Source organism: Panthera pardus, unplaced genomic scaffold (genome assembly GCF_024362965.1).
Source record: "Panthera pardus isolate Hobbes unplaced genomic scaffold, ASM2436296v1 HiC_scaffold_17, whole genome shotgun sequence".
Classification (NCBI taxonomy): domain Eukaryota; kingdom Metazoa; phylum Chordata; class Mammalia; order Carnivora; family Felidae; genus Panthera; species Panthera pardus.
Window position 1 is genome coordinate 143,365,292 of NW_026526732.1, and position 23,929 is coordinate 143,389,220.

Sequence of the window (23,929 nt, forward strand, 5' to 3'; positions counted from 1 at the left end):
TTTGATGCATCTTGCTTGGTAGCACCTGATACTATGTATCTCTCTCTTTTTAAGCTTAGCCCTTTGTAAACTGGTAACCACAGAGGCATTTGATTGAAACATTCTGAACCAGCAGAAGGACTGAGATCAAGAAAAAATGCTTCCAACACCCCTTGTTGCCTCTCCCCTCTGCCCACCTCCATCCTTCTCCAAGGAAAAATGATTATGATGACAGGCTGGTTGGTGCCCCTCAGGGACTATTTTCAACAACTTTCCTGGATACTCAGGGGCTGAGATCCAGCTGAGGAATCTTTTTTGTCTTTCTGCTGTGTTGCATCTTTCAACAATGTATTAGATTCAGTATAAGGGGTATTGGTTACCTAGATAAATGCAGAGTATGCTTTTACTTCTCCCTGGATTTTCTTTCTTTCCCCCCTTAAGACCTCACAGTAGGATCCTCTTTCTTCCTTTTGCCTTATGCTATCTGAAACCATGCCCCGCAATGATTATGACATAAGCCCCCCTGCCACATTATTCTTTTACTGTAACTGAATACCAGTCTAGACTGTTGAGATGTTCCATACAGTTTAATGTTTAGAAATGGCTAATGGTCCTTTTACTTGCCATGTCTTACAGTAGCTCTGAAGCTTTAGTTGCTTCATTGTCTCCATGTAAGAGGTGAAGAAACCAAAGTATAATTTGAGTTCCTTCTCTTTCTCTCCACCATGAACATGACAATGCAGCCAGTGCTAAAACCCTAGCTGGGAAGATTCCAGTGTATTGCACAAGCCTACAAGAGCTTCCTATGGCCTTAAAAAGAAAATGAGAGAAGGCATCATACTTTCTGTTCAATCCATCTTCTTTCCTAAGGGTGTAAGTTACAGTAACTTTCATTAAATGTTGTGGCTAAGCCTTGACTATGTTTGTTTTTATTGCTAGCCTTCGTTTGCCCCAAAGGAGCTTGCATTTGGGCTGCATTTAGCTACAAATAACAGAGAATCTGATTAAGACTTTTTAAAGGTGTGTGTTTGTTTATTTTGCTTTGGCTTAATTGTTTTGGTCTCACATAACAAAATGTCCACAGGTGGATGGTTGCTGGTATTAGTTCTGCAGTTCGGTGAGCTCTTCAATTTTCTTGGTCTTTTTCACATGCATTTTGGCCGCAGGAAAATGTTGGCTGCTAAGGCTTTAACTACCTCATCTTCATTTAGGCAGAAGGAAGGAGAAGGGCAAAGGGTAAAGAGACCTGCCAGCCAAGTCTGCACCTTTTTATTAGGAAAAGCCAAAGCTTTATTTGAAGCTCCACCCAACTGACTTCCACTTAGTTATTGGGTTGAACTATGTTACACGGTCAGCCCTGGCAAGGTTGGAGAGGAAGTTGAGGGTCATGGTAAGGGGTTGGCTCATCCAGTCAGCAGTTCTGCCACAGAACCCTACCTCCTACTTGACATTTCACATCTACCTTGGAATTTTTATAAATCCCCATATTTCATGTGGTCTTTTTTTTTTAAACAGCCTTATTGAGATATAATTCATATACCATTTACCCATTTAAAGTATACAATTCAATAGGGTTTTTTTTTTCTATTTATTTTTTAAAGACACCCTTTGAGCTTGTAGCTTCTGGGTTTATCCAAAAGAGTAAATATAATAATTGTATTTTATATTATTCTCAGCTTCAAAAATGTTCTGTAAATAAAAAGCCTATTATCTGCCTACTGGATAATTCTGATCCAAAACAAGCAGAATTACTCATTATATATGTTTGACTTCTTAGTCATGAAGTTTATCTCTTGAAAAACACTTCACTTTTTGTTACAAACTGTTGCTGTTTTCTGTAACTGGTCTTCATGCTTTACCACCATAATGACAGTGGATGCACCAAATGAAATTGGAGAGGCAGGACAAGATCCCAGGTACCTTCTAATACATCAAAAGGTGAATAAATTTTATTTGGTGTGGTTTTACTCTAGTTATCTAGTTCGGATATTTTATCATATCTGAATTCTTGTTAAAATCGGCAGTCCATACAGAGTCTGTTAACCAGACATACTTACTTAACTAACCAAAGCACCTACTTACCTAACCAAGTTATAGAGAATTGACTTTTCTTCTGTACCTATCACATTCTCACATCAGAACTTCACTGCATATCCGTGTTATTTTGTAGTGGCAGACGAATTATGTCAAAAGTCCTGCTAGAAATAATTTTTTAAGTCTTTAAAAGATCTGGACTCCTATCCATCTGTCCTAAATAAAATGATACATTAAAAGATCTCTGACTTTCAAAGGGGATGTTGGGCAGTAGCCGCCCTAGCACCTCCAGTTTTTCCCTCCTCTGAGTTCTTGGAATGTGGTATTTTGTTTCGTAGGATTATAGTGAGTGTTTCTGGCTTTGGGCTGATGAACGGATAAAGAATATGTTGTGTGTGTGTGTGTGCGTGCGCGCTGATGAATGTGATAACGAATATGTGGTGTATATACACACATGCACACATACCTGTATATACACACACACACAATGGAATATTACTCAGCCATAAAAGGAATGAAATCTTGCCATTTGCAATGACGTGGATCAGGCTAGAGAGTGTTATGCTAACCAAAATAAGTCAGTCAGAGAAAGACAAATACCACATGGCTTTGGAACACTTGAAATAAGAAGTACAATCAGTCAGAGGGTGATGATAGTAATACTATGATTTTAGATCTTGAGAGAAGAAATTCAAATACCCTCTGCTTTTCCTGCCACTATTTCTTCACTCCTCCCCAAAATGCTGGTCATGGTCAAAGCATTTAGTTTTTTTCCAGGAAAGATGCTGATCATATTGGTGAGTTTGTAGGACTGAGAGTGGGCCACAGTTCAATGGAATCATTTCTTGTGTCTCTGGTCTCCCACTGGGCCCTAAGTGGTATGGGCCAGGACTAATTCTGTTAGAGTGATGTCCTGCCTTCCCTCCTTGTCCCAACCTCTCCCAGGCTTCTCCTCACTCCTTTTCTCTCTTCTGCCCTCACAACAAAATGGTAAGCATACCCATCCTTTTGTCCTTGGGCACTCTTACTTGCTCTTTTATCTTTTAGGGCAGCTGGGGTAAGGTAAGGTAAGCCTCAGCTCAGGGACAGTTCAGTGCCTGACAGCAGAAGCCAATGATCTCTTACCGCTCACTCTGTTTCGGTGGTATTGTTGGGTTGATCCTTTCTAAAATTGTAGTGGTAAGAACCAAGAATAAGTTTTGGGTGTTGAAGAAGAGACAAGGCAGGCCACCTAGCTTGCTTTGGTTGAAATTGTTGAGGCATAACCAACTCGGGAATAGGGAGTACTCCACGTCTTACGCCTTTTGCATAAGAGTTTTGGGCCAAAAGTTCCACTAGTGATCACGTATCCCTTCTCACTTGCTTCTCACTTGCTGGGACTCTCTTTGGTGTATACAAGAACCTTGTGGGGAAGGGTAGTTGTGGTCTAGGCTAATAAGATTTTATTCCTAAGTCCCTTAGGCATCTACCATTTAATGTCCTCTGATGCCTAATGCAAACCTTTCTCAAATCTTTTCTTGATATCTAATCTTCTACATTCATTTCTTCCTGGAGGTTAAAAAAATAATAAAGCATCTATAATCAAATAGGTATCTTTATTAGGAAGTTTATAGTAGCACTGTTAGAAACAGATAAGTATAGTCTATAGAGAATTGCCTGAGAGTTGGTGGTAAATCAGATAAATAATATCCTTTTGATAACAGCCTTCTTGATTGAACAGGTAAATGTCACGATTGTGTTCACTATAGTGAGATTTTAGCTGTATATGTTAGACTCACAGAAAAAGTAGAGAATTCATGGAGATTGGTTGGAACTATTTGGGAAGAACATGTTAAACAGAGTCATCCCTTTAAAATTGGTTTCATTAAAAGATTCCAGATGAAAAGCTCTGTTAGCACACCAAACACTTTACGGTTTTTATTGTTCTGTGGTCATAGACTGCCCCGGTCAGCTATCTTGTAAGATGCTTTTTATACTCACAGTAGACAGAGCTGGAGAGATAGCAAGGGGATGGATCCATACATATCTATTTTCTCCTGGTGACCAATAAACAACAACACTGTCTGCCTAATTAGTGTGGTTTCGTCTGTGGTGTCATCTTCCCCTATAACTGATACATTATTTTACTGCTGTCATATTAACCACCCTATCAGTGACTGTATAACTTTCGTGTGCACGTATTGGTTATTGACTTTAAACATCCCTGGAACCTCTTCGCCTTATCCTACTATTTCCATGCCATCTGGAGAGTGGTGGTCAGTAGCGACTGTCCTGTTTGCACATGTCTTCAATTTGAGGATGTGGCTCCTGGACACTTCATCAGTTCAGGGAGTAGAGAGGGTTTGGGAATGGTTTTCAGATTTTTATTTTTAATGGGAGCTTTTTTTTGAGGGGTGGGGGGTCTCGTTTCCTTTCTTGTTCTTTTACCCTTAGGAGAAATACCAGAAATTTGGGGTGAAAGGCAAGCCAAGAATTGTCAGTACAGTTGTCACAGAACAAAGACAGGACTATAGCAGAATCGAAAAACTCCACATGGAATTTGCTATATGAAAATCTGTTGAAACACTTTCAACAGAAGAAAGAGATTTTAGACATTTCTAGGCTAAACTCTGCCTTGGTTTAAACTATACCTTTATTTCTTGCCTTGGTGCCATAACTCTTTACTGCTCAATAAGAACAGCTCTAGTTTTCTGCCTGTTCCTGACGCCAGCAAACTTTTTCTGGAAAGGGCCAGGTAGTGGATATTTTAGACTTTGTAAGCCATAGTCTCTGTCACAACTGCTCAGCTGCTGACTGGGCATGGCTGTGTTCCAATAAAACTTTATTTACAAAAATAGGCAGCCACGGGCCACAGTTTATCTGTGCTTAATCTATCCAGTTCCTTTCCTCACTAACAGCTCTGGTCCATACAGGTGGGAGCAAAGAATTAGGGAAGCCCCTTTGCCTTTTATAGTTCCAAACAATGTGAGTAATAATACCTATAAGCCTGTTATCAAGAGACATGAATATTAATATCACTGTTTAGTTGGGAGTCAGTCAACATGCACACCATGACTCAGTGGTTTTTCCTACCATGTGTATAGGAGGTGAGCCTTGGGGGCTGACACAAGGACAGGCTGATGAGAAAGCCTGGCAATGAGACTTCATCCCCAACTCTGACCCTGGTAGAGCAGTTTTACTTTCATCTGTCATGGAGATTGAGGTTCTTCTAAGATGTTGTCTGTGAAGGGGTTCTGCCACCAAAGAACATTTTTTAAAATGTTGGTTTACCTTTTTTTTTTTTTACAATTAGTAAAGGATGCTAATTGTATCTACTAAAAGATATCTAATACTAATAGATACTTTCTAAGAAGTACCAAAGGATTTATTGTGTACTACTTTGTGATTATAGAAAAAAAAACAGATTAAAATAAAAGGAACCACAAATCATCTAAATTAAAATTCATCTCCCTGTCTTCTCCTACCCCACGCCCCATTAAACAGATTATAAATCTGCGAGTATAGGGTTCCAAGACCGAGGCAGAGTTGAGACCCCTGTCTCCCATCTGCCACCACTGCTTCTGGTTATACCGCATTGCTTCGGAATGTCCTTGTGTCCCTCAGAGGCAGTGGGAGAGTCATTGGAGCTTTTCCTGCTCCAAATAGACTGAGAAGATCATTTGACCCAGAATGCCACTTGAGGCCACACTGTTTTCCTCTTCCTTGCTCACATTCCTTCTTCCTTTGAGCTACCAGGAGCCCCCAAGCACCTGAATGCCCCAATTTCCAGGGTACAAACTGTGCCAAGAGCTGGACTAATTCCAGCACCAACCTCTTTGGAAGTTATCCCAGATCTGTCTCCCAGCCTCTGGCACCTAAACATCGTCGGCTAGGTAATTGTTGGTTATCTGAAGAGCATTAGTTACAACAGTATCACGTGTGACTCAGACAGGCTGTCTTAGCCAGTCTCCTTCTGCCTCTCAACTTGATTATCAATGTTGACTATTGGGATTTGGTGCCAGAGTGGGAGGATACTTAGAAATCTGAGATCTTGCTACCTTGGGTATGATTTCTTCCCTGGCTTGTAAGAGTTGTTCATCTTTTCTGCCTGTACATTTCTGAAGGTGAGTCAGGACAGTGATATAGCAGGTGAGGTGTGTGTGTGTGTGTGTGTGTGTGTGTGTGTGTGTGTGTGTTCACGTGCATGTACATGAACATACATACATTGGGTGCCTGCGTGGTATGAGGACTATGCTCTCAGGATGTCCATGTATATCCTATCAGCCAAAATAAAAAGAAAGTAAAAAGGGGGTTTGAGGGTTATGGGGCAGAAGGGAGATAAATGTTTATTGTTCTTGGTGAGGAAGCACAAGCCAGATCAACAAAAGAAACCATTTAATTCGCAGAGTGCAATGTTCTAATGCATCCTCATGCTGTGTTTGAGTCCCAATGGCTAGGTATGGCTACATCAGGGCCTTCGACAGATTATGAGTGATTTATTCATCCCTGCCTCCTTCACTCAGATTTTCTCCTTTCAGCCATCCAATATCCATCATCAGAAAGCCCAGTTTCTATACAGGAGTTTACTCTGGTAGCTTGCCTGGAATACATTTTGAAGGATTAGTGTCCATGGCATGGAGACTGGCCCCTGTGCTCGGTACACTCTGGTGAATATTCATGTTGGCACCCGGGAGGGTTATTTCTAAAAGGGTAGTTCCTACAGAATGCATTCTAAAGAGGGAGTATTTTTCCCATCTGATGATCCTTCAACCAAACAAATGTGGGAGGGAGGGGAAGCTGTTCTGCAATGCTGGTGAGTATTTATGAGACAGAAAACTGCATTCTTCCATCTCCTGCAGCAGTGGGGGGCACCTTGGCCCCTCTGAATTCGGAGCCTTTGCCCGGGCCTTCCACCTTGGGGAAAACAGTATAGGCAATTCCAGAAAAAAAAAAAAAAAAAAAAAAAAAGGCAAATGCCTGTTTAGCCTTTGGTCCTGTAACCCACACGAGTTTGATTTGATTACAGCTGTTTAGCAGTTAGAAAAGTTAGAGTTATTCATGTTCAGCTGAAAACGTTTGAATTAAAACTTATCATCCCAGCTTTGAAGACCTGGATCAAGAAACCTGTACTGAGCGGCCAGTGATCAAAAGAATTCCACTGAAAAACATAATTAGCCATTTTTTCCTCTAGCCATTACAAAAAATTCTATAAAATCTTGCTTTTTTTCCCTTAATTCTTGCCATTCTTCAAAAGCTTTATCACATAGTTACATATTAAATTAATTAATTATCTTTTGTTTATAAGAACTTGTCATAGTTAGGATTCTCACTTTTATGTAGTGGTAGAGATGCCCCTATTATTATTCTCACTAATGTGGTCTTTATTTTAATGGTAAGTCATGTACTGCACGGAGGATTATGATTTGTCAGACACCTCAGACTTCAAATAGAATAATCTGCTTAAGTGTTTTAATTTTATAGCACTTGCAACTTATACAGTTTTATTTTTTCTGCTTTAGAGTCTAGTTTTTTTGTTTTGTTTTTTTTCATGTGAAAGCCTTCACAGAATTTCGTGAAGGAAGTTCATTAGAGAAGGGACTGAAAGGGAGGCAATTTAGACCAGGTGAGCATGAGAAAAGAGTGCAGACAAGCATCTGATCGTGCAGGGCCGAGGAGGATAAATACTAGAGTTGGGAATACGACGGAGGGGGCAGTGACTTAGCAGAGAGGGGACATGAAAGAGGAACAAGCAGTGGCTAACACAGCTGGTGCAGTTGACGGCAGATGAGGGCCTGTATTGGATGGGCAAGTGCTTTCAAATCATTTTCGTCAAGAGCCCAGCACTTTATAGGTTGGGCCCTGTGGGGAAAAGGAGCTGATTCAAAGCTGGAGCAAAGGTTGAAGCCCAGATCTGATTTGGGTGAAAAGGTCAGGCTGGTAAAAAAAAGAGAGACATAGGAAAATAGTACTGGCTGTGTTAAGAGAGACCAGGGGAGAGATTTGGTGAGAACAAAAATAAAGAGATTACCTGCCTGAATAGGAAGATTTTTGCCTTGTTGCTCAGCCCTGCTGGAACGCTGTAATATTCAGAGTCAAGCCTTCCCCACCTTTGTTTTGCCTCTCCATTCTCTCCCTTTATCACCAGGTTGAGGTAATACAAAGATCTACCTGTAGCTAAATTGTGAGTTCTCCCACAGACACGGATTCCTGTGAAAACTTGACCTAAGGGAATAGAAAGGAGCTGTGGAGCTTATTAAATTTCTCTTTGGCTCTGCTTCTTGGAGCTTTGTAGGCTGTGTGCATGTGGACACATACTAGCATGTGGTCAGAGGAGGGGCAGGAGAAAAAGCTCAAGAGAAGAAATAGCAGTGAGCATTAATGTACTTCATAAATTTTCTCTTTTTTAAAAAAATTTTTTTAATGTTTATTTATTTTTGAGGCAGAGAGAGACAGCATGAGTGGAGTAGGGGTAGAGAGAGAGAGGGAAACACAGAATCTGAAGCAGGCTCCAGGCTCTGAGCTGTCAGCACAGAGCCTGACGCGGGGCTCGAACTCACGAGCTGTGAGATCATGACCTGAGCCGAAGTCGGACGCTTAACCGACTGAGCCACCCAGGTGCCCCTTCATAAATTATCTCTTAAGTGAGACCCTGCAAAATGGAGTGGGAGTGGAGGACTGACTAGGGGGGTGTTTCAGCTTGAAAAGTAATTTAATGGAGCATTAAAAGATGGAGCTACCTGGGTTTTGTGAGAAAGGGGATTTATCTGTAGTTCCCTGTCTTCTCTCCATCATCCTCTCCTGTCCTGTTCCCCATAGCTCCTTTACTTCAACTCAGTAGAGCTTATGACATGCCCGGGACCATGGGGAATACCAAGACATTAGCCATGCATGATCCCTGCACTCTCAAAGCATGGTCAGGGTGGTTCCTCTTGGCTGGACTTGGTCTGAAAGTTAAGGGAGGGGCCTTTGGATAGTGTTATACAGGGAACCTGGAGCCAGGTGACACTTTACTCCCCTACCTGTTGGATGAAGACTCACACTGGGGCCATCTTATTTTACAGGGGTCATAAAAGTGAGTTAAAATCCAGTGAATCAGATCCCTAACACACAGCTGGTAGATCAGTGAGCTCTGAGCTCTTAAACATGCCAGCACCTTCTCACCCTTCGAATAATTTCATAGAATTGGGTACAGGGAACAGAAACGCTCTCACAAATGGATATTGTCCTCGGCCATTAACGGAAGAAACCAATTTTTGCCTTTTTAAATCACAACAGCCTTTCCTAGCAAATGCCCCTTAAAAGTGAGCTGGACTTGATATGTAGGGAGCCAAGCCCTGTGGTCTGGGTGGGGCCTCTCTGTTTCTACCTCTTGCACATCCTTTTCCAACCCTGTTGGTGGGCCAAATTGCACCCATGTCACTGATGTTATATGTGCGTCATGATGAGGAAGCTGCTGGGATCAAGGAAGACGGCCTTGCTGCCAAGAGGGACATTGATGATGCCAAATTTAAACACAGGGAAAGATCTGTGAAAGCTGCACCCCTGCTCAATGTGTCACTGCCGAAAAGGTCTACAACATAATGAGACTTCACCTTGTAAAATATAACAAGACCATGTGAAATGGCTCCCGATGGTTTTGATGCCAACGTTCTGCTTCAGGAAGGGACTGTATTGGAAAGAGGCACCTTGAAAAGTAGACGAAAACTGCTTTTCTTCTTAAGGGCTGTTTGGCCTGGACAAGATTTTCTCACATGTCCACACTGAGAGCATAAAATGAAAGAATTTCCGTCAAATTGGACTGTGTCGTATGGAATCTAGATCATAAGTCTAGGCCAAACCTTATTTATTAATAAAGGGTTTGCCAAGTGATTGAGTGAAATCTGTGAAAGATTGCTTGGGCAGTGTTTGGCCCCTGTAAGAAAACTAACCAAGTAACTTAGAAGAATAGATTTGCATTGAAAGCAGGAAATGTGCTGATTGTAAATTGTGGGTTTTTTCCAAATGTGATAATGCATGCAAAAACATTTTGAAGCCAGTGAGGTCTGTGTGAATGTGAGGTGGGATTATGATTAGTCTATCACTGTTCATTCCAGCCTTGGTGTTTGTTGAACGTTGCAGAGGCAGCCATGCTGCCTTGTATGTTATCACCTAAAACTTGAAATTAAAACCTTAATCCCGCCAAGGAGTGAAATGATAGTCTCAATTAGCTGTTAAAAGTCAGGAGTTTTGTACTGTCTCAAACTCCTGGAAAGTTTTGTCCCATCCGCTATCCATATAGCCCTATCCTGCGGGCATGTTCTCCATCAGCATTTCTCTACTGCCATAGAATTTACCTGGAATGTAGGATTTGTAGGAGAGAAAGCCCCTTCTTTTATTCCCTCCCTTCTCAGTAAACCAGCCTGCACGGTGAAGCCCGAGTGTATGCTTTGCCCCATCTCCTCACTTTTTTTTCGTCCTGGGGCTTCAGTGACTAAATGCAGAAACTGCATATGCCAGACGACCGAGCGCTTGCACCTGTCTTTTCCCTCACCAGCTGCAAGAGAATCTTGTTAGCCAGTGCCATTATTTCTTCCTCTGTTGGAGAAACCGCCCTCTGTGTCCAAGACATGGGCAATTCCGCGGTTGCAGACAGTGCGTAGGCTCTGTGATGCCCTGTGACTAACACATCTCCCAAGATCCCCTTCCGTCTGGCGAGCAGCCTGTCTCCCTCCTCCTGCTGTCAGAAGAAGGAGGGTGTCCCCTTCGCCCTGAAAGGCTGTAGGGCCCCTGTGGTGGCCGCTCCTCGGGGGTTCTCATGTCTGGAATCTGCAGGGCAACCACCTGCTCTGCCTCCCGCACTTTCCATCAAACGTTGTTACTTGGCTCCAGTCTCCTGCTGAGAATCTCATTTTGGGCTCGTGGTCCTCCAGCAGCTCGTCTCAGCTCGACCTTGTTCTTCACCTGCAGAGGAAGCTGCGTGACTGAGCCCCGTGACAGCCCACAGTGAGGGTCTCTCTCATCTGTGGGAAAATTCCAGTTTCTCCCCCAGGAAAATACTCTTCCTCCGAAGCAGTATAATTCCTTCTGGCAGCTGTTGCCGGCTCCCCCCTGCCTCTCAGCAGCAGCGATTAGAGTGGAGCCTCTGTCATGATGTTTGTCTTCCGGCTCCTCACTCAGGAGAGTGAAAACTGGGCTCCCATTGCTTACTGAAGTTTCCCTCTGTGGCCACAGCTCCATACCCTTCTCCCTCGCCTCTATGTCTGCTGCATCTGTTCTTTTGCTTCACGACCTGTAGTCCCTCTCTATTCTGAAAGTCAGTCAGCCCCCTTTGGCCCCAGTTAACTCCTCAGCAGCTTCAAACTGGCCACTGCTCCAACTGGCCCTTGTCTTCCCTGACCCTGCCCTGAATCCCCCTTGTCACTGGTGGTCCTGAGTTATCAGCTACACTGAGTGTCCTGTCTCTGCAAGGCCCCCTCCCTCAGCTCTGCAGACCCCACAGAACTTGCTCCAAAGCTTAGGTTGCCTTTCCACCCCCAATGCAGCCCTGCCACTCTCAGCTTCCATCAAGAATCTTCTTTCATACTTGAATGAAGATCTCCATTCAAAGTGAGCTTCCTCACCATCCCTGTCCTTCACCTCCTATCTCTCTGGTCCTAGAGCCATCACATCATCCTCATCATGAGAACCTCTGCTGTAAGTTGAGTAGCTTTTCTGGCTCATGCACTCTCTGCTAGGAGCTTATCTTAGGCTCTTTGGTTCCAAGCTAAAGAAACCACATAAATATGGCTTAAGCCATATATGGCAAGTTTATTAAAATGATGGGGAGATTTCTCATAGAACACCAGGGCAGAAACTCTGGTGACCCTCATAGGGACTATAGTCAGATACTAGAATCCTGCTGGGAGCCCAGATAACCCTCCCTGGGCCACATCATCTGTCTTCTTTGTTTCTCATTGCAGGTAACTTTCTTTGCTTCTTTGTGTCTCTGATGAAAGAAAGTCACCCCAGAAGGCCTGCATTTTCATCATCTTATTTTAAGTGAACAGGACCAATTAAGCTAGAATCTTACGTAATTCTCAATTTTTGAGAAACGAAATTCAGTTGGTACAGCATGGGCCATGTGTCTTCCCAGCATGCACTCAGGTCCACAAGCCAAGCTCAGGAACCCCCTATGTCCACCTTAGGGCTAGGCCAGAAACAGTTCTCTAAGAGGGAGGTTACTGTATAATGGACAGACATGCAAAGAAAAAACTAAAACTAAAAAACAAACAACCCATCACCTCTACTGCTGTCACAGCAAATTATAAAATGTTAGAACTGGAAGAGCCCTTAGAAACCATTGAATCTAGATCTTTAATTTCACATGGGATGAAACTGAAGTACAAGTAAGTTAAGTGACTTGCCTAATGTCACTTAGTCAATACTCAGTAAGTATTTGTGGAACAGAAGAAAATTATTTCTAAAGAACTTAATTTCTCAAGATCTTTAACAAAGAATGGTCTCCAAACCTGTGAGGTCAGACTCTCTTTGATTTTGACCAAGAGATTAGAAATGGGTTTGATAATAAATTATGTTACTAATATCTTGGCAGTTCTCTTCTCTCAAGTTGCCTGCTTTTGCCCAAGCAAGGAAACATGGCAGCAGCAGGAGAGGTGACCCCAGGCCTTCCAGTGGAGTCTCCCACGAACAGCGGACAGTTAGAAACAGGCAAACAGACACTTGCTTCTGACCTAAAAGATACCAGTTCAGCGGAGAGGCTGTTGATCTCCACTGTTTAAACCTCAGCACTGTTCACAATCTGGCACAGAATTAATCCCTTAAGAAAGGGATGAAAAAAATGCCATTCAGCACAACATAGTTTGTCATTGCATGCATAATGCAGACTCTCCAATTAGAATGCTACAATTTGAAAACTTTCTTCACAGACTGATGAGAGAGCAATTATTTTAAAGAAGGGAAAACTCAGTCCACTGGGTTTGCCTCAAGTCACTTCTGACTCAAGCCGCAAAGACAGGAGTTTTGAAAACATATTCACTATTGAATTTTGTATCAAAACACCAGCAAGGAGAGCAATTAGTTGCTGTAAACCGAACCCCGGTAATCAATGGTATGCAGCCAGCCAGGGCATTTATGGAAGATGTAAGCAAAATCACATCTGCTAATCAATTACAAAAAGCCCAGCACTTCACTGCTTTTAAGGGAAACTCCACAATGAGTCTGAGGGAAGATGGAGGAGACAGTGTTTAATATCACCAGGCATCTCATGCAGTGCTCATTAGGTAGAGGGGTTCATGGCAACAGCTGAGTACAGACCTGATCTGCACCAATAGATCTTGGCCAGCAGCTTCCTTTATTCAGCCCCTTTTGAAAATAGCTTCTGATGTCTGGGTGGAGGTGTGTAGATGTAGGGGGATATGTTTAAGAAACTCTTCTCAGTTAAGGTCAGAGGGGGTGTGTCTGCCCTGGGCAAGCTCATCGGGCAAACATTCCTTGGCAGATTACAAATCAGAAGTATCTCTGTGTTGTTGCAGGTGCACAGACGTGGGAACAGACTTTGCTAGCAAGGAAAGAAGTGAGGGAGTTGGTGGGTTTTTCAATTGTGCCTTCTTAGAACAAAATTCCTCTCTGTGGAAAAAAAGAGATTGAGCCAATTTTTCCTGTAGTGTCCTTAGACTGTGCTTGCTTTTTTCAGTTGAATCAACAAAGGTATTTTCATGCCTGGCTAAGCCGAAATTCCAAGCAAATATGCATCCTGGCACATGAATTAGAATCTATCTTAAAAATTCCAAAGTGTAAGTGGCTTGATAACCTGAGATCCATCAGTGTCCCTTCTCTACTCAGGAGTCACCATGACCCCCCATTTCCAGCCCTCAGGGACTCTTAATAGAGGAATAGAAAGGAGATGTCTCAACCAGTGTGTGCATTTGGCTGCTGTTCAGAAAAAAGAATTTAGGCCAGGAGAAATTATTGAAGTAAAGATCGATAGAGTGAGCTAATAAAAATTAATATCTTCAGCATGCCAACTATGATAGGCAGCAGATTAATATCCGTCAAATATAGAGGGCATCTTGTAAGTCATTAACAAAAGGATAAATATAAGTAGAAAATGGGTAAAATGTTCAAGTTCAATGATAAGTGAAAGGCTGCAAATTAATGACAGAGATTTCATCTATCGAATTGGCAGTGTTTTTAAAGATAATACATGATTATCAGCAGTGACACACAGAAACAGGCATCTCTTATGCACTGCTGGTAGTATGAGTATAAATTGGTTCAGACTTTTGTTTAGGGGAAAGGGAGAAGCGTGCAGCTGTTTGGTAATCGCATCGAGGCCTCACGTGCCCTGCTCCAGCTTCACCCACAGAAGCTTTCACAGGCAACAGTCATAGATGTAGTGTAAGGACGTTCATCACAGAGTTTTACTAGCAGTGTAATACTGTCACCTACCTAAATGACCACTAATAAGAAGCCGATTAAATAATTTATGGGGCATCCATACAGTGAAATTCCGTGAAGCCAGGACGTGTGATGAGGAAGAGTATTTGATAGATACAAAAGAAACATATTCATAATACGTCGTTAAGCGAAAGAAACAAGTTACAAGAAAAATTGCACCATGTCTATGTGTTTACACCTGGAATCACAGGTGATGTTCCTTTTAAAACAAACATTTGTCTCAGAACAAGTTGGAGGGCTTATAGGAAAAGCTACTATGGGACAAAATGTGTGCAACCTTAAAAATTCTTTTAATATCCTATTACTCCCAAGAATTTCTACCAGAGCATTTATGGTGCTTACTTATAACTGGTCTTCCTTTTTATCTTCTTCATATCCTATCTCCCACATCCCAGTATTTTTCCATGAAATATTTTGGAATCTAGTTACATTCTATCCCAAAAGGCTTGGTTATTTTCATTTGGATACACTGGTAGAAACACTAACTCATGATTATCCAGAAGGATAGGGATTATCATAAAACTGGCTCTGCATCAATGATCCAAAATCCCCTTGAGAAAATAACCTCAACATTGTCTCCCAAAAAGCCTGTTACCAAGGCTGTTAAGTGAAGAGAATGATTAATTAATTTGAAGGGGTTTTTTTCTTGTTTTTAATCTACTCTGGCAAAGTTATAAGTTATTTCAGCCCAGAACATGTATGAAACATACACTATGAACAGAACCCATATGTTCAGAGTAGAATTTTTTAAAAAGAGAAAGATCAACAGTCTTTCTATAATCTTTACAAGAGCTAGACAAACATAGAAACAAAAATTACACTTTTACAAGTTACTCAACATGAATGTAAATTAACAAGCTAACTGCATAAAAGTGCTAAGAAACTAGAATAATATACAAGGAAATGACTAATGAGGGAAATGATTCGCTTTCTTACCAGGCAAACTGGTAAAGAGCAGAATTATTAGACACTTAAAAACAATAGGGTGGAATCCTGTCTGATTCATTCAGAGTACTTTGAGAGATTAAATACTCAGGTGAATTAAGGTGAATATTCAGATAGATTAAGGCAAACTCTGTTTCTGCTTTGCTTAAAAGATGAATTCCAAAATATTAGGTAGTGTGGGTTTAGTCATTGATAGCAAACAAAATTACACTTGAAAATAAGGAACAAAGGGTAAGGGGAAAGGGGAACACAGTGGCATTTCTGATCCCCAATAATAGCATTGTAGGTGACACTAAACTGAGCTTTGCAAGGGTGTTTATTGATTATAATCACAAGATTAAGGAGAAATAATATGAACTACTTTTGTAGAGTCATAGGTGGCAGGTTGTAAATTGGGACCCAGGCCCATAAACTGGGAGTAAAGAAGCACTTGGCAGAAGGATGACAGAAATGGGCTTTGGCCAGGATACCAGGTTTGATGAACCCCCTGTATCTGCCAACACTAACTGAGTATAGACACGTTACCCAACAGTGTTAAGCCTTACTTTCACCGTCTATAATTTGATGAGAGGGGTGCCTGGGTGGCTCAGTCGGTTGAGCATCTAATTCTTGATTTCAGCTCAGGTCATGATCCCAAGGTCATGGGATTGAGCCCCATGTCAGGCTCACTTGCGCTCACTCTCTCTCTCTCTCTCTCTCAAATTAAATATTTTGTATTTAGATGGAATATATAAATTAAATATATATGATATATATATATATATATATATATAATTAAATATATATAATTTGATGAGAAGAATAATGCTTGCTAAGGGGATTTTTGGAAGGATTTAATAAGATAAATTATATAGAGCACTTAACACAGGGACTGGTACACAGTGTGAACATTAAAGGTATGTTGACTATTATGATAATAATCGTCATAACAAATAAACATTCATTGAGTATAGGCTCTTTGAGACACTGTGCCAAGTATTGGGTATAGAAAGATCAAGAACACATAGGCTCTGCCTTTAGGGAGCTCACTTTCTGTTCTAGCTGGTGGAGGAAGCAAATGTGCATGACCAAATATAAAACGGTAAGATATCCTGTATGGGAAGGACTTTGGAAGCTGAAATCATAGAAAACAGTGGTCTCTCGTCCCTCACCACTGTGGCACTGTCAGAAGCAAAATGCTGGACCGAAGTCTAATCCTGTATTGCAATTCTTAGATCCTTTTTTCTTATTGTAGGTTTTAAATTGAGGAATAATACACATACAGGCACAAATCTTTTATATATAGTACGAATGAGTATTTACTGTGTGTATACCCATGAACTACCACTCAGTCAGAGTCCTCACATTTCCAGCATCCTGGAAGGTTCCTTCATACCCTTTCCAATCATTACCTCTCCCAGAGGTAATCACTGTTCTGATTCCTGTCACCATGGATGAATTTTGTCTCTTTTGAGCTTCATGTAAATTAAATTACATAGTCTATGCTTTGGTTCTTATCTGGGCTCAAAAGGAGATAAGAAGAACAGAGCCAAAATAATCAATCTCTAAATAATAAAAAAGTTTTACTAATGAATATGTTTGCTTGTATCTCCAAATCAGATCATTATACTACAGCTATGCAAAAAGTCTGCTAAGAATGAGAAGGAATTTGAAACATGATAGTTAAGGTCATTGGGACTTACTAGTTACTACCAATTAGAAAGCATCCCCATGAACCGGAGTCTCAAGGATATCACTTTTGGTCAGCCCAGTCAACTGGAGATGAATCAGGAAGGAGGATTTGGGGCCATCTTCTCACCGATAAGCCAACCAAAGAGCTTTGACAAAGGCTGCCTGAGATTGGGTGACTTGTGAAATAAATTCCTAAAAAGACACTGCTTCTTCTTCAGACTGACTCCACCTCCTCCTACCATACTTTTGCTGGGATTCTCTTCCTTTTTCCAGTCCTGGAAGTGTGGTGGGGCAAAGGAGGCAGGGAGGAGGGGTACAGCAGACATGGATTCACTCATGCCCACAGCCTCAGAAAACAGCCAGTGAGAACATTCACAGCATTCTTAACATATTTTTCTTTGTTCAGGTTATTACTTTGGGACTGTGATGATCGAAGCTATAGCTACTACGTTGAGGTTTCCACCAACCAGCAACAATGGACCATGGTGGCCGACAGAACTAAAGTCTCTTGCAAGTAAGTTACATCATTTATCAGAATTTATTACAAGTTAAAAGAGTCTTATCTGATGAATTCAGAAGTTTCTAATGAAGATTTGTGGAATCACCAAATTACGTTCTTATTTGGAGGTTGAAAACATCCTAATGATCCTTCATTTCAATTTTGACTATTAAGTACTTCGGTGAGAATTTATATGCTCAAACAAACTTTCCTTATTTTGTGGTTTGAACTTGACTCTTGAAAGTGACATGTAGGGGCGCTTGGGTGGCTCAGTTGGTTGAGCGTCCAACTCTTGATTTCGGCTTGGTCATGATCCCAGGGTCAGTCGTGGGGTCAAGCCCTGTGGAGCCTGCTTCGTATCTCTCTCTCTCTCTCTCTCTCTCTCTCTCTCTCTCTCTCTCTCTCTCCCTCCCTCTCTCCTCTCTCTCTCTCCCCTCCCTCCCTCTCTCTCTCTCTCTCTCCCCTCTCCCTCTCTCCCTCCCTCCCTCCCTCCCTCCCTCCCTCCCTCCCTCCCTCCCTCTCTCTCTCCCTCCCTCTCTCTCTCCCTCCCTCTCTCTCTCTCTCCTCCCTCCTCTCTCTCTCTCTCCCTTTCTCTCTCTCTCTCTCTCTCTCTCTCTCCCTTCCTCTCTTCTCCTCTCTCTCTCTCTCTCTCTCTCTCCCTCCTTTCTCTCTCTCTCTCTCTCTCTCTCTCTCCCTCCCTCCTCCTTTCCCCCTCTCCCCATCTCACACTCTCTTGCTCTCCCTCTAAAAATAATAATAATAATAATAATAATAATAATAATAATAATAATTTTAAAAATAAATAAAAATAAGTAAAAATTAAAAAAAGAAAATGGCATGTACCTGAGCAGGGAAAAGAAGGATTTCCATATGCAATCCTCTTTTGTGTCCCAGCCCCCGTCACTGCACACTACCTCTTTAGAACTTGTTTCTTCCTTCGAGAATTTTGCTGATGTGATACACACTTTAGTAGTTATTCTGGGACTCCATTTTCCAGCCACATATGATTCTCAAGGTTAGCTTTAAATATTTATCTCATCTCAGTGTTAGCTACACTGTTACCTAAACCAAAGAAAGCTTGATATGTAGGTCTCTAGTCATTTAATGTATATGGCATTGAGCCTCTGCATTTACGTTGTTGTAGGGGAAGCTAGGAGGAAGGATTATGTGGGTTCTGACTGGCCTGAGATCATGACTAGAATGATTATTTACATGTGTATATACCCATATAACTCACTCAGATCAAGATTAGCATGTTTCCAGCATCTTAGAATCATACCTTTTCCCAAACACTACCTAAAAAGAGTTCAGTGCCTTTTTGTGTAGAGCCAGATTCACTGGGAGGCAAGGTAAAGAAAATAGCTGCGATTTCTCTTTTTTTTATTATTGAAATATGATTCACATACCATAAAATTCACCCTTTTAATGCACAATTTAGTGATTTTTTAGTGTATTCACACTGTTGTACAGTCATCCCTACTATCTAATGTTTCAAACATTTTCATCCCCCCGCAAAAGGACACCTCCTACCCATTAGCAGTCTTTTCATTTCCTTCCAGTTCCCACAGCCCCTCACCACTAGTAAGCTCCCTTCTGTCTCTATGGATTTGCACATTCTGAACATTTCATACAAGTGGAATTAAATAGTATGTGATCTCCTCTAGCTGTTTTCACTTAGTACATATTTTTTTTCAAACTTATTTTTTGTGTTGCAGCACGTGTCAGCATTCCATTCCTTTTTACTGACTGAATAATATTCTATCATATGGAAATATATATGTCACATTTTGTTTATCCATTCATCAGTGGATGAACATTTGAGTTATTTGCACTTTTTGGCTAAAATGAGTATTTCTGCTGGGACATTCCTGTGCAAGATTTTGTATGAACATACGTTTTCAGTCCTTTTGGATTTATTCCTAGCAGTAGACTTGCTGGGTTTTATGCTAACTCTGTGTTTAAGTTTTTGAGGAACTGCCAGACTTTTCCACAACAGCTACACCATCTTGCATTCCCACAAGCAATACAGGAAGGTTCCAATTTCTTCACATTCTTGCCAGTACTTGTCACTGTCTATCTTCTCGTTCATGGTATCCTAGTGAGAGTGAAGTGGTGGTTTAAATTTGCATTTTCCTCGTGGCTAATGATGTTGAACGTCTTTTCATGTACTTACTTGGCCAGGATTTCATAATAGCATCAATAACAGCTTGTTTGATGCAATGTCTGACACACTTACCGTCATTATTATAGTACTTATCTTAGAGCATGTTTAATGTTTGCATTGGTTAAGGTAACACTTGCTGCTGTGACAAAAAGTGGCTTCAACATTCCAATGCCTTAACACAGTAGCTATTTCTCAATCATGCAACAGTCAGTAGGGGTGTTTGTGGTTGTCAGGTGGCTCTTCTCCACACATGACTGAAGAACCCAGGCATCTTCCTTCTTGTGGCTCTGCCCTCTCCTAGGGCCTCAGCAGCAGCATCTGCATCTGGTTGGCAAATGGGGAAAGAACAGAAAGAAGGTATACCTGGCTCTTCTGAACGGCCTTGGCCTAGGTGTAGTGACCATCCCTTCCACTTATATTCCACTGGGGAGAAGTAGTCAGTTACCACATTGGATGCTGGTCGGGCTGGGAAGCATGGCTCTGCTGGGCAGCCACTTCTCAGTGGAGCACACATCTTGTGGCCATCTCTGCGATTGGATGAGAAAACTAGCAATTATTCAGTAACTAGTATTCCATCACTTTCCTGTATTTTGTCTCATTTTTTCCTGAATATAAAACACCTTGTGGGATATTGTCCTCTCTTTCTAAAAGAGAAAATGAAGGGCTCTTTCCATTGTACCTCAAAGCATTACTAAAGAGGGTTAAACCAAGCTAGATGATGGAAACAGGGAAATGAAGTGATTACCTTATTTCCAAGCTCCCAGAACCCTTTCCATACAATAGGAAGGCCTTCAAGGCCCATGAACAACTGCCCATTTATCTTTTCAGAGCCATTGCTCATTGAGTATACAGCTCACAGGCCAGACCCTCTGCTTCCCCATCTTTTACACATCTCACTGGTTACCATCACCCATCTTGTCTGTCATTTTATGTGTTATAAATTAGATTCCTCATCTCTTTATGTCCCCCTACTGAAGGTGTTATACAGTATGAGTTTTTGACAAGAACTGGTTGACTAACTGCTGACACAGATACATATTATAATGGTTTTATATTTATTCAAATGGGTTTTTGCTTGATTCAAAAAGGCATTCACTCATTAAGTCTTTCCCATTAGCTTTGTATTAAGTCATTGACATCTTCCCCCCCCCCCTTTTTTTTTATATTTTATGTCCATTAGTTGGTGGATTTAAATAATTTATGTTTTTAACCTTCCATGTTAGCACATATATGCTACAGCAATAGGTGTTTTAGAGATTAATAAATAAATAATATATTTTAAGAGTAAGAAGGCAAGTGCCTGTTAACCCCCTAAGAATCAGTGGAACCAAAGGTTATGATTTTATGTTTATAGGTATAACCCAGATCTGTTGTGCCTTTCATTTTTTAGTTAGGTATTAAAAAATATAATAGAAGATATGCAGATGATAAAACAGGAAAGCCTTCCCTTTTTAACTAATATACTCTAGAGCAGTCCTTGAGAAGATTCTACTAGCTTCAAAAATTATAGCCTGCTTTTTATTGAAATAAAGTATGTGAGTCATGTTATGAATGAAATTCTATAGGATCTTTAGAGATCACAGCCCTGCCTCTTGATAGCACTCTACCCATGTCAGGAAATTAAATGACAGACTTTGGACAGACCTGGAGAATGAGATTCTCCAAATGTCTTCCCTTAAGACCCTATGCTCCTAGAACAGGACGTTTTCCTTTATTGCTACCCTGAGTCCTTTCGGCTATAGCTGCAGCTTTGCTTGCTTTACTTTTAGGATAAAGGTTTATTTACCATCACAGGTAGCCATGTTTTTGAATAGGCAGATTTTGGGTGTTTTCCAGCTTTTTCGGAAATAATTGATATATAACATTGTGTAAGTGTATGGTATTCGATGCAATGAGATATATAGCAAAGTGATCACCACAATAAGTTTACTTGACACAACTACCATCTCACATATCACATAGTTACAGGTTTTTTTTCTTGTGATGAGAACTATTAAGATCTCTTACCAACTTTCAAATATGCAATAGTTTCGTTTGCTGTAGTCACCATGCTGTACATTACATCCCCAGAACTTACTTATCTTGTAACTGGAGGTTTGTGCTTTTTGATCCCCTTCACCCATTCCCCCCCACACACACGCCCCTCTGGCAACCACCAATCTGTTGTTTCCATAAATTCGGTTTTTGTTTTTAAGATTACTTGTTTAAGTAAGATCATACAGTATTGTCTTTTCTCTGTGTGACCTTTTTCATTTAGCATAATACCCTCAAGGTTTATCCATGTTTTTGCAAATGATTTTCTGAAATTACTTTTTACCCCTCTTTTTTCACATAATATAATTCTGTACCTTTTAGCTTTATTCCAAAGACGTCACCTTCAGTCTTTGATTCCTTTTCTCTACCGTCTTCTAAATTGTTGAGCCCTACATCTGTTTTGATACAGTAAGGCACTAATAGCAGTTTTTTTTATTATAAATGTAAAACATGCATGAAAGATTAATTTAAACAATACAGGAAGATAGAAGTGAAAAGTAAAATTTTATCTTCCCATCTTGTGCTCAGAAGTACTTTTGACTTTTTTTTTTAGTTTTCATAACGTCTCAACTATAAATAATATTTTTATATCTGTTTATTAATTTATCAGCTTTATTAACTTAACTACCTCTCATTTTTTGTTATATTTTTCTCTTTAGTCCTGCTATTACTTACCTTTTAAAATTAAACAATATACTGGGGCGCCTGAGTGGCTCAGTCAGTTAAGCATCTGACTTTGGCTCGGGTCATGATCTCATGATCCGTGAGTTCAAGCCCCACATCGAGCTCTGTGCTGTCAGTTCAGAGCCTGGACCCTGCTTCAGATCCTGTGTCTCCCTCTCTCTCTGCCCCTCCCCCACTCATGCCCTGTCTCTCTCTGTCTCTCAAAAAAATGAATAAATGTTAAAAAATTAAAAATTAAATTAAACGATATACTTAAACCTCTATTTTTTGATCCATCAATTGTAGATAGTATTTCTTTACTCTCCCTACTATGCATGAAGAAATTACCACCCTACATTTCCCTTTCCCATCTTCTGTTAACTGTCCCACCACATTGACATTTTAAAGATTTATGATACTTATTTTCTGTTGGGTAACTTATTTTCTGTTGGGTAACTTATATTTAACTTAAGTTAAATCTTCCATGTGTTAACTATAAATTGGTCCTGAAAAGGGAAAGCCAGTAAAACCTCATTATAATATTATGATTATGTAAACATTATTCACTACAGATCTATAATTCAGTGGATCTATAGTAAGGGAAATATTATTCTATATCACTAAACTTGTGTCTCTCTTGAAACAATTGTACTGTGTTCAGATCAAATAGATTTGGTTTTCTTACAAGTGCTCAGAATTATTCTACAAGTAATAAATAAGTAGCTTCATATTAGCCAGCTTTTTGTTTTCTTGGAGTTTCTAATTACCTCTTTTTTCCTGTTTACAGAAGCTTCTGGGGCACACTATTTGTTCATTGGTTAATTTTGAACAGACTGCTTCCTAGGCCTATATATACATAGCTTACAATTCTTTTTCTTTCCAGGTTGGTTTTCACTTTTTCTTGGATTTCTTTTTCTTCTTGTAGCATGTGGGTAAAGGGTTAACAAACCCCTGTTTGCTTTGCAGTGAGATACTGACCTTGGGCCCAGTTACCTTTTTAGATCTTTTCTCCTGAAAACATGATAGAAGTAGAATGTCGGCTATTAGACGACATTGCTTATGATGAAAATTACCCCTAACAAATTGCATCTGGCCTGGAAGGACTGTAAATATCTGGTTGGAAGCTATAGCTTTGGGTTTCCTGAGTACAATAACTTTTGTGACTGGGCATGTCCCTTGTGAAAATTCTAGGATCTTTGTTTATGGAGCTATTACAAGAGATAATAGTTTGGATTTGGAATGTGGGGTTTCTAAGCCAGAGTGGCTCCACCCCTGCCCACTCACCTGAGCTGTCCTCTTGTGTGCCAGCAGGAATAGCTCCCGTAGTAGTTGCATAGACCACTACAAGGACTCCCACTAAGGAGAAATGCTTGCTGCTGCTCTAGTGGCATGGTCTTCTGTTCGCTCCCCTGCATGAATCCGAAGCCAAGTAGAACTTGGTTGGGTCTCAGTCAAGATCTCTCAGAGGCATTGCACAGAGTAAATGTATTCAGAATTGTTTTCAGAAACAAAGGGTATGTAGAAGG

The 23,929-nt window shown here is 40.8% G+C and overlaps 1 protein-coding gene across 2 annotated transcripts in view; it reads left to right on the forward strand.

The window, feature by feature from the left end:
* BTBD9 (BTB domain containing 9) overlaps positions 1-23,929 on the forward strand; it is a 411,249-nt gene that overhangs the window by 314,012 nt on the left and 73,308 nt on the right. For both annotated transcript variants that reach the window (XM_019457009.2, XM_019457012.2), the window contains exon 9: positions 17,450-17,557. In XM_019457009.2, coding sequence (XP_019312554.1) covers positions 17,450-17,557 — 108 coding nt within the window. The remainder of the gene's footprint in view (positions 1-17,449; positions 17,558-23,929) is intronic.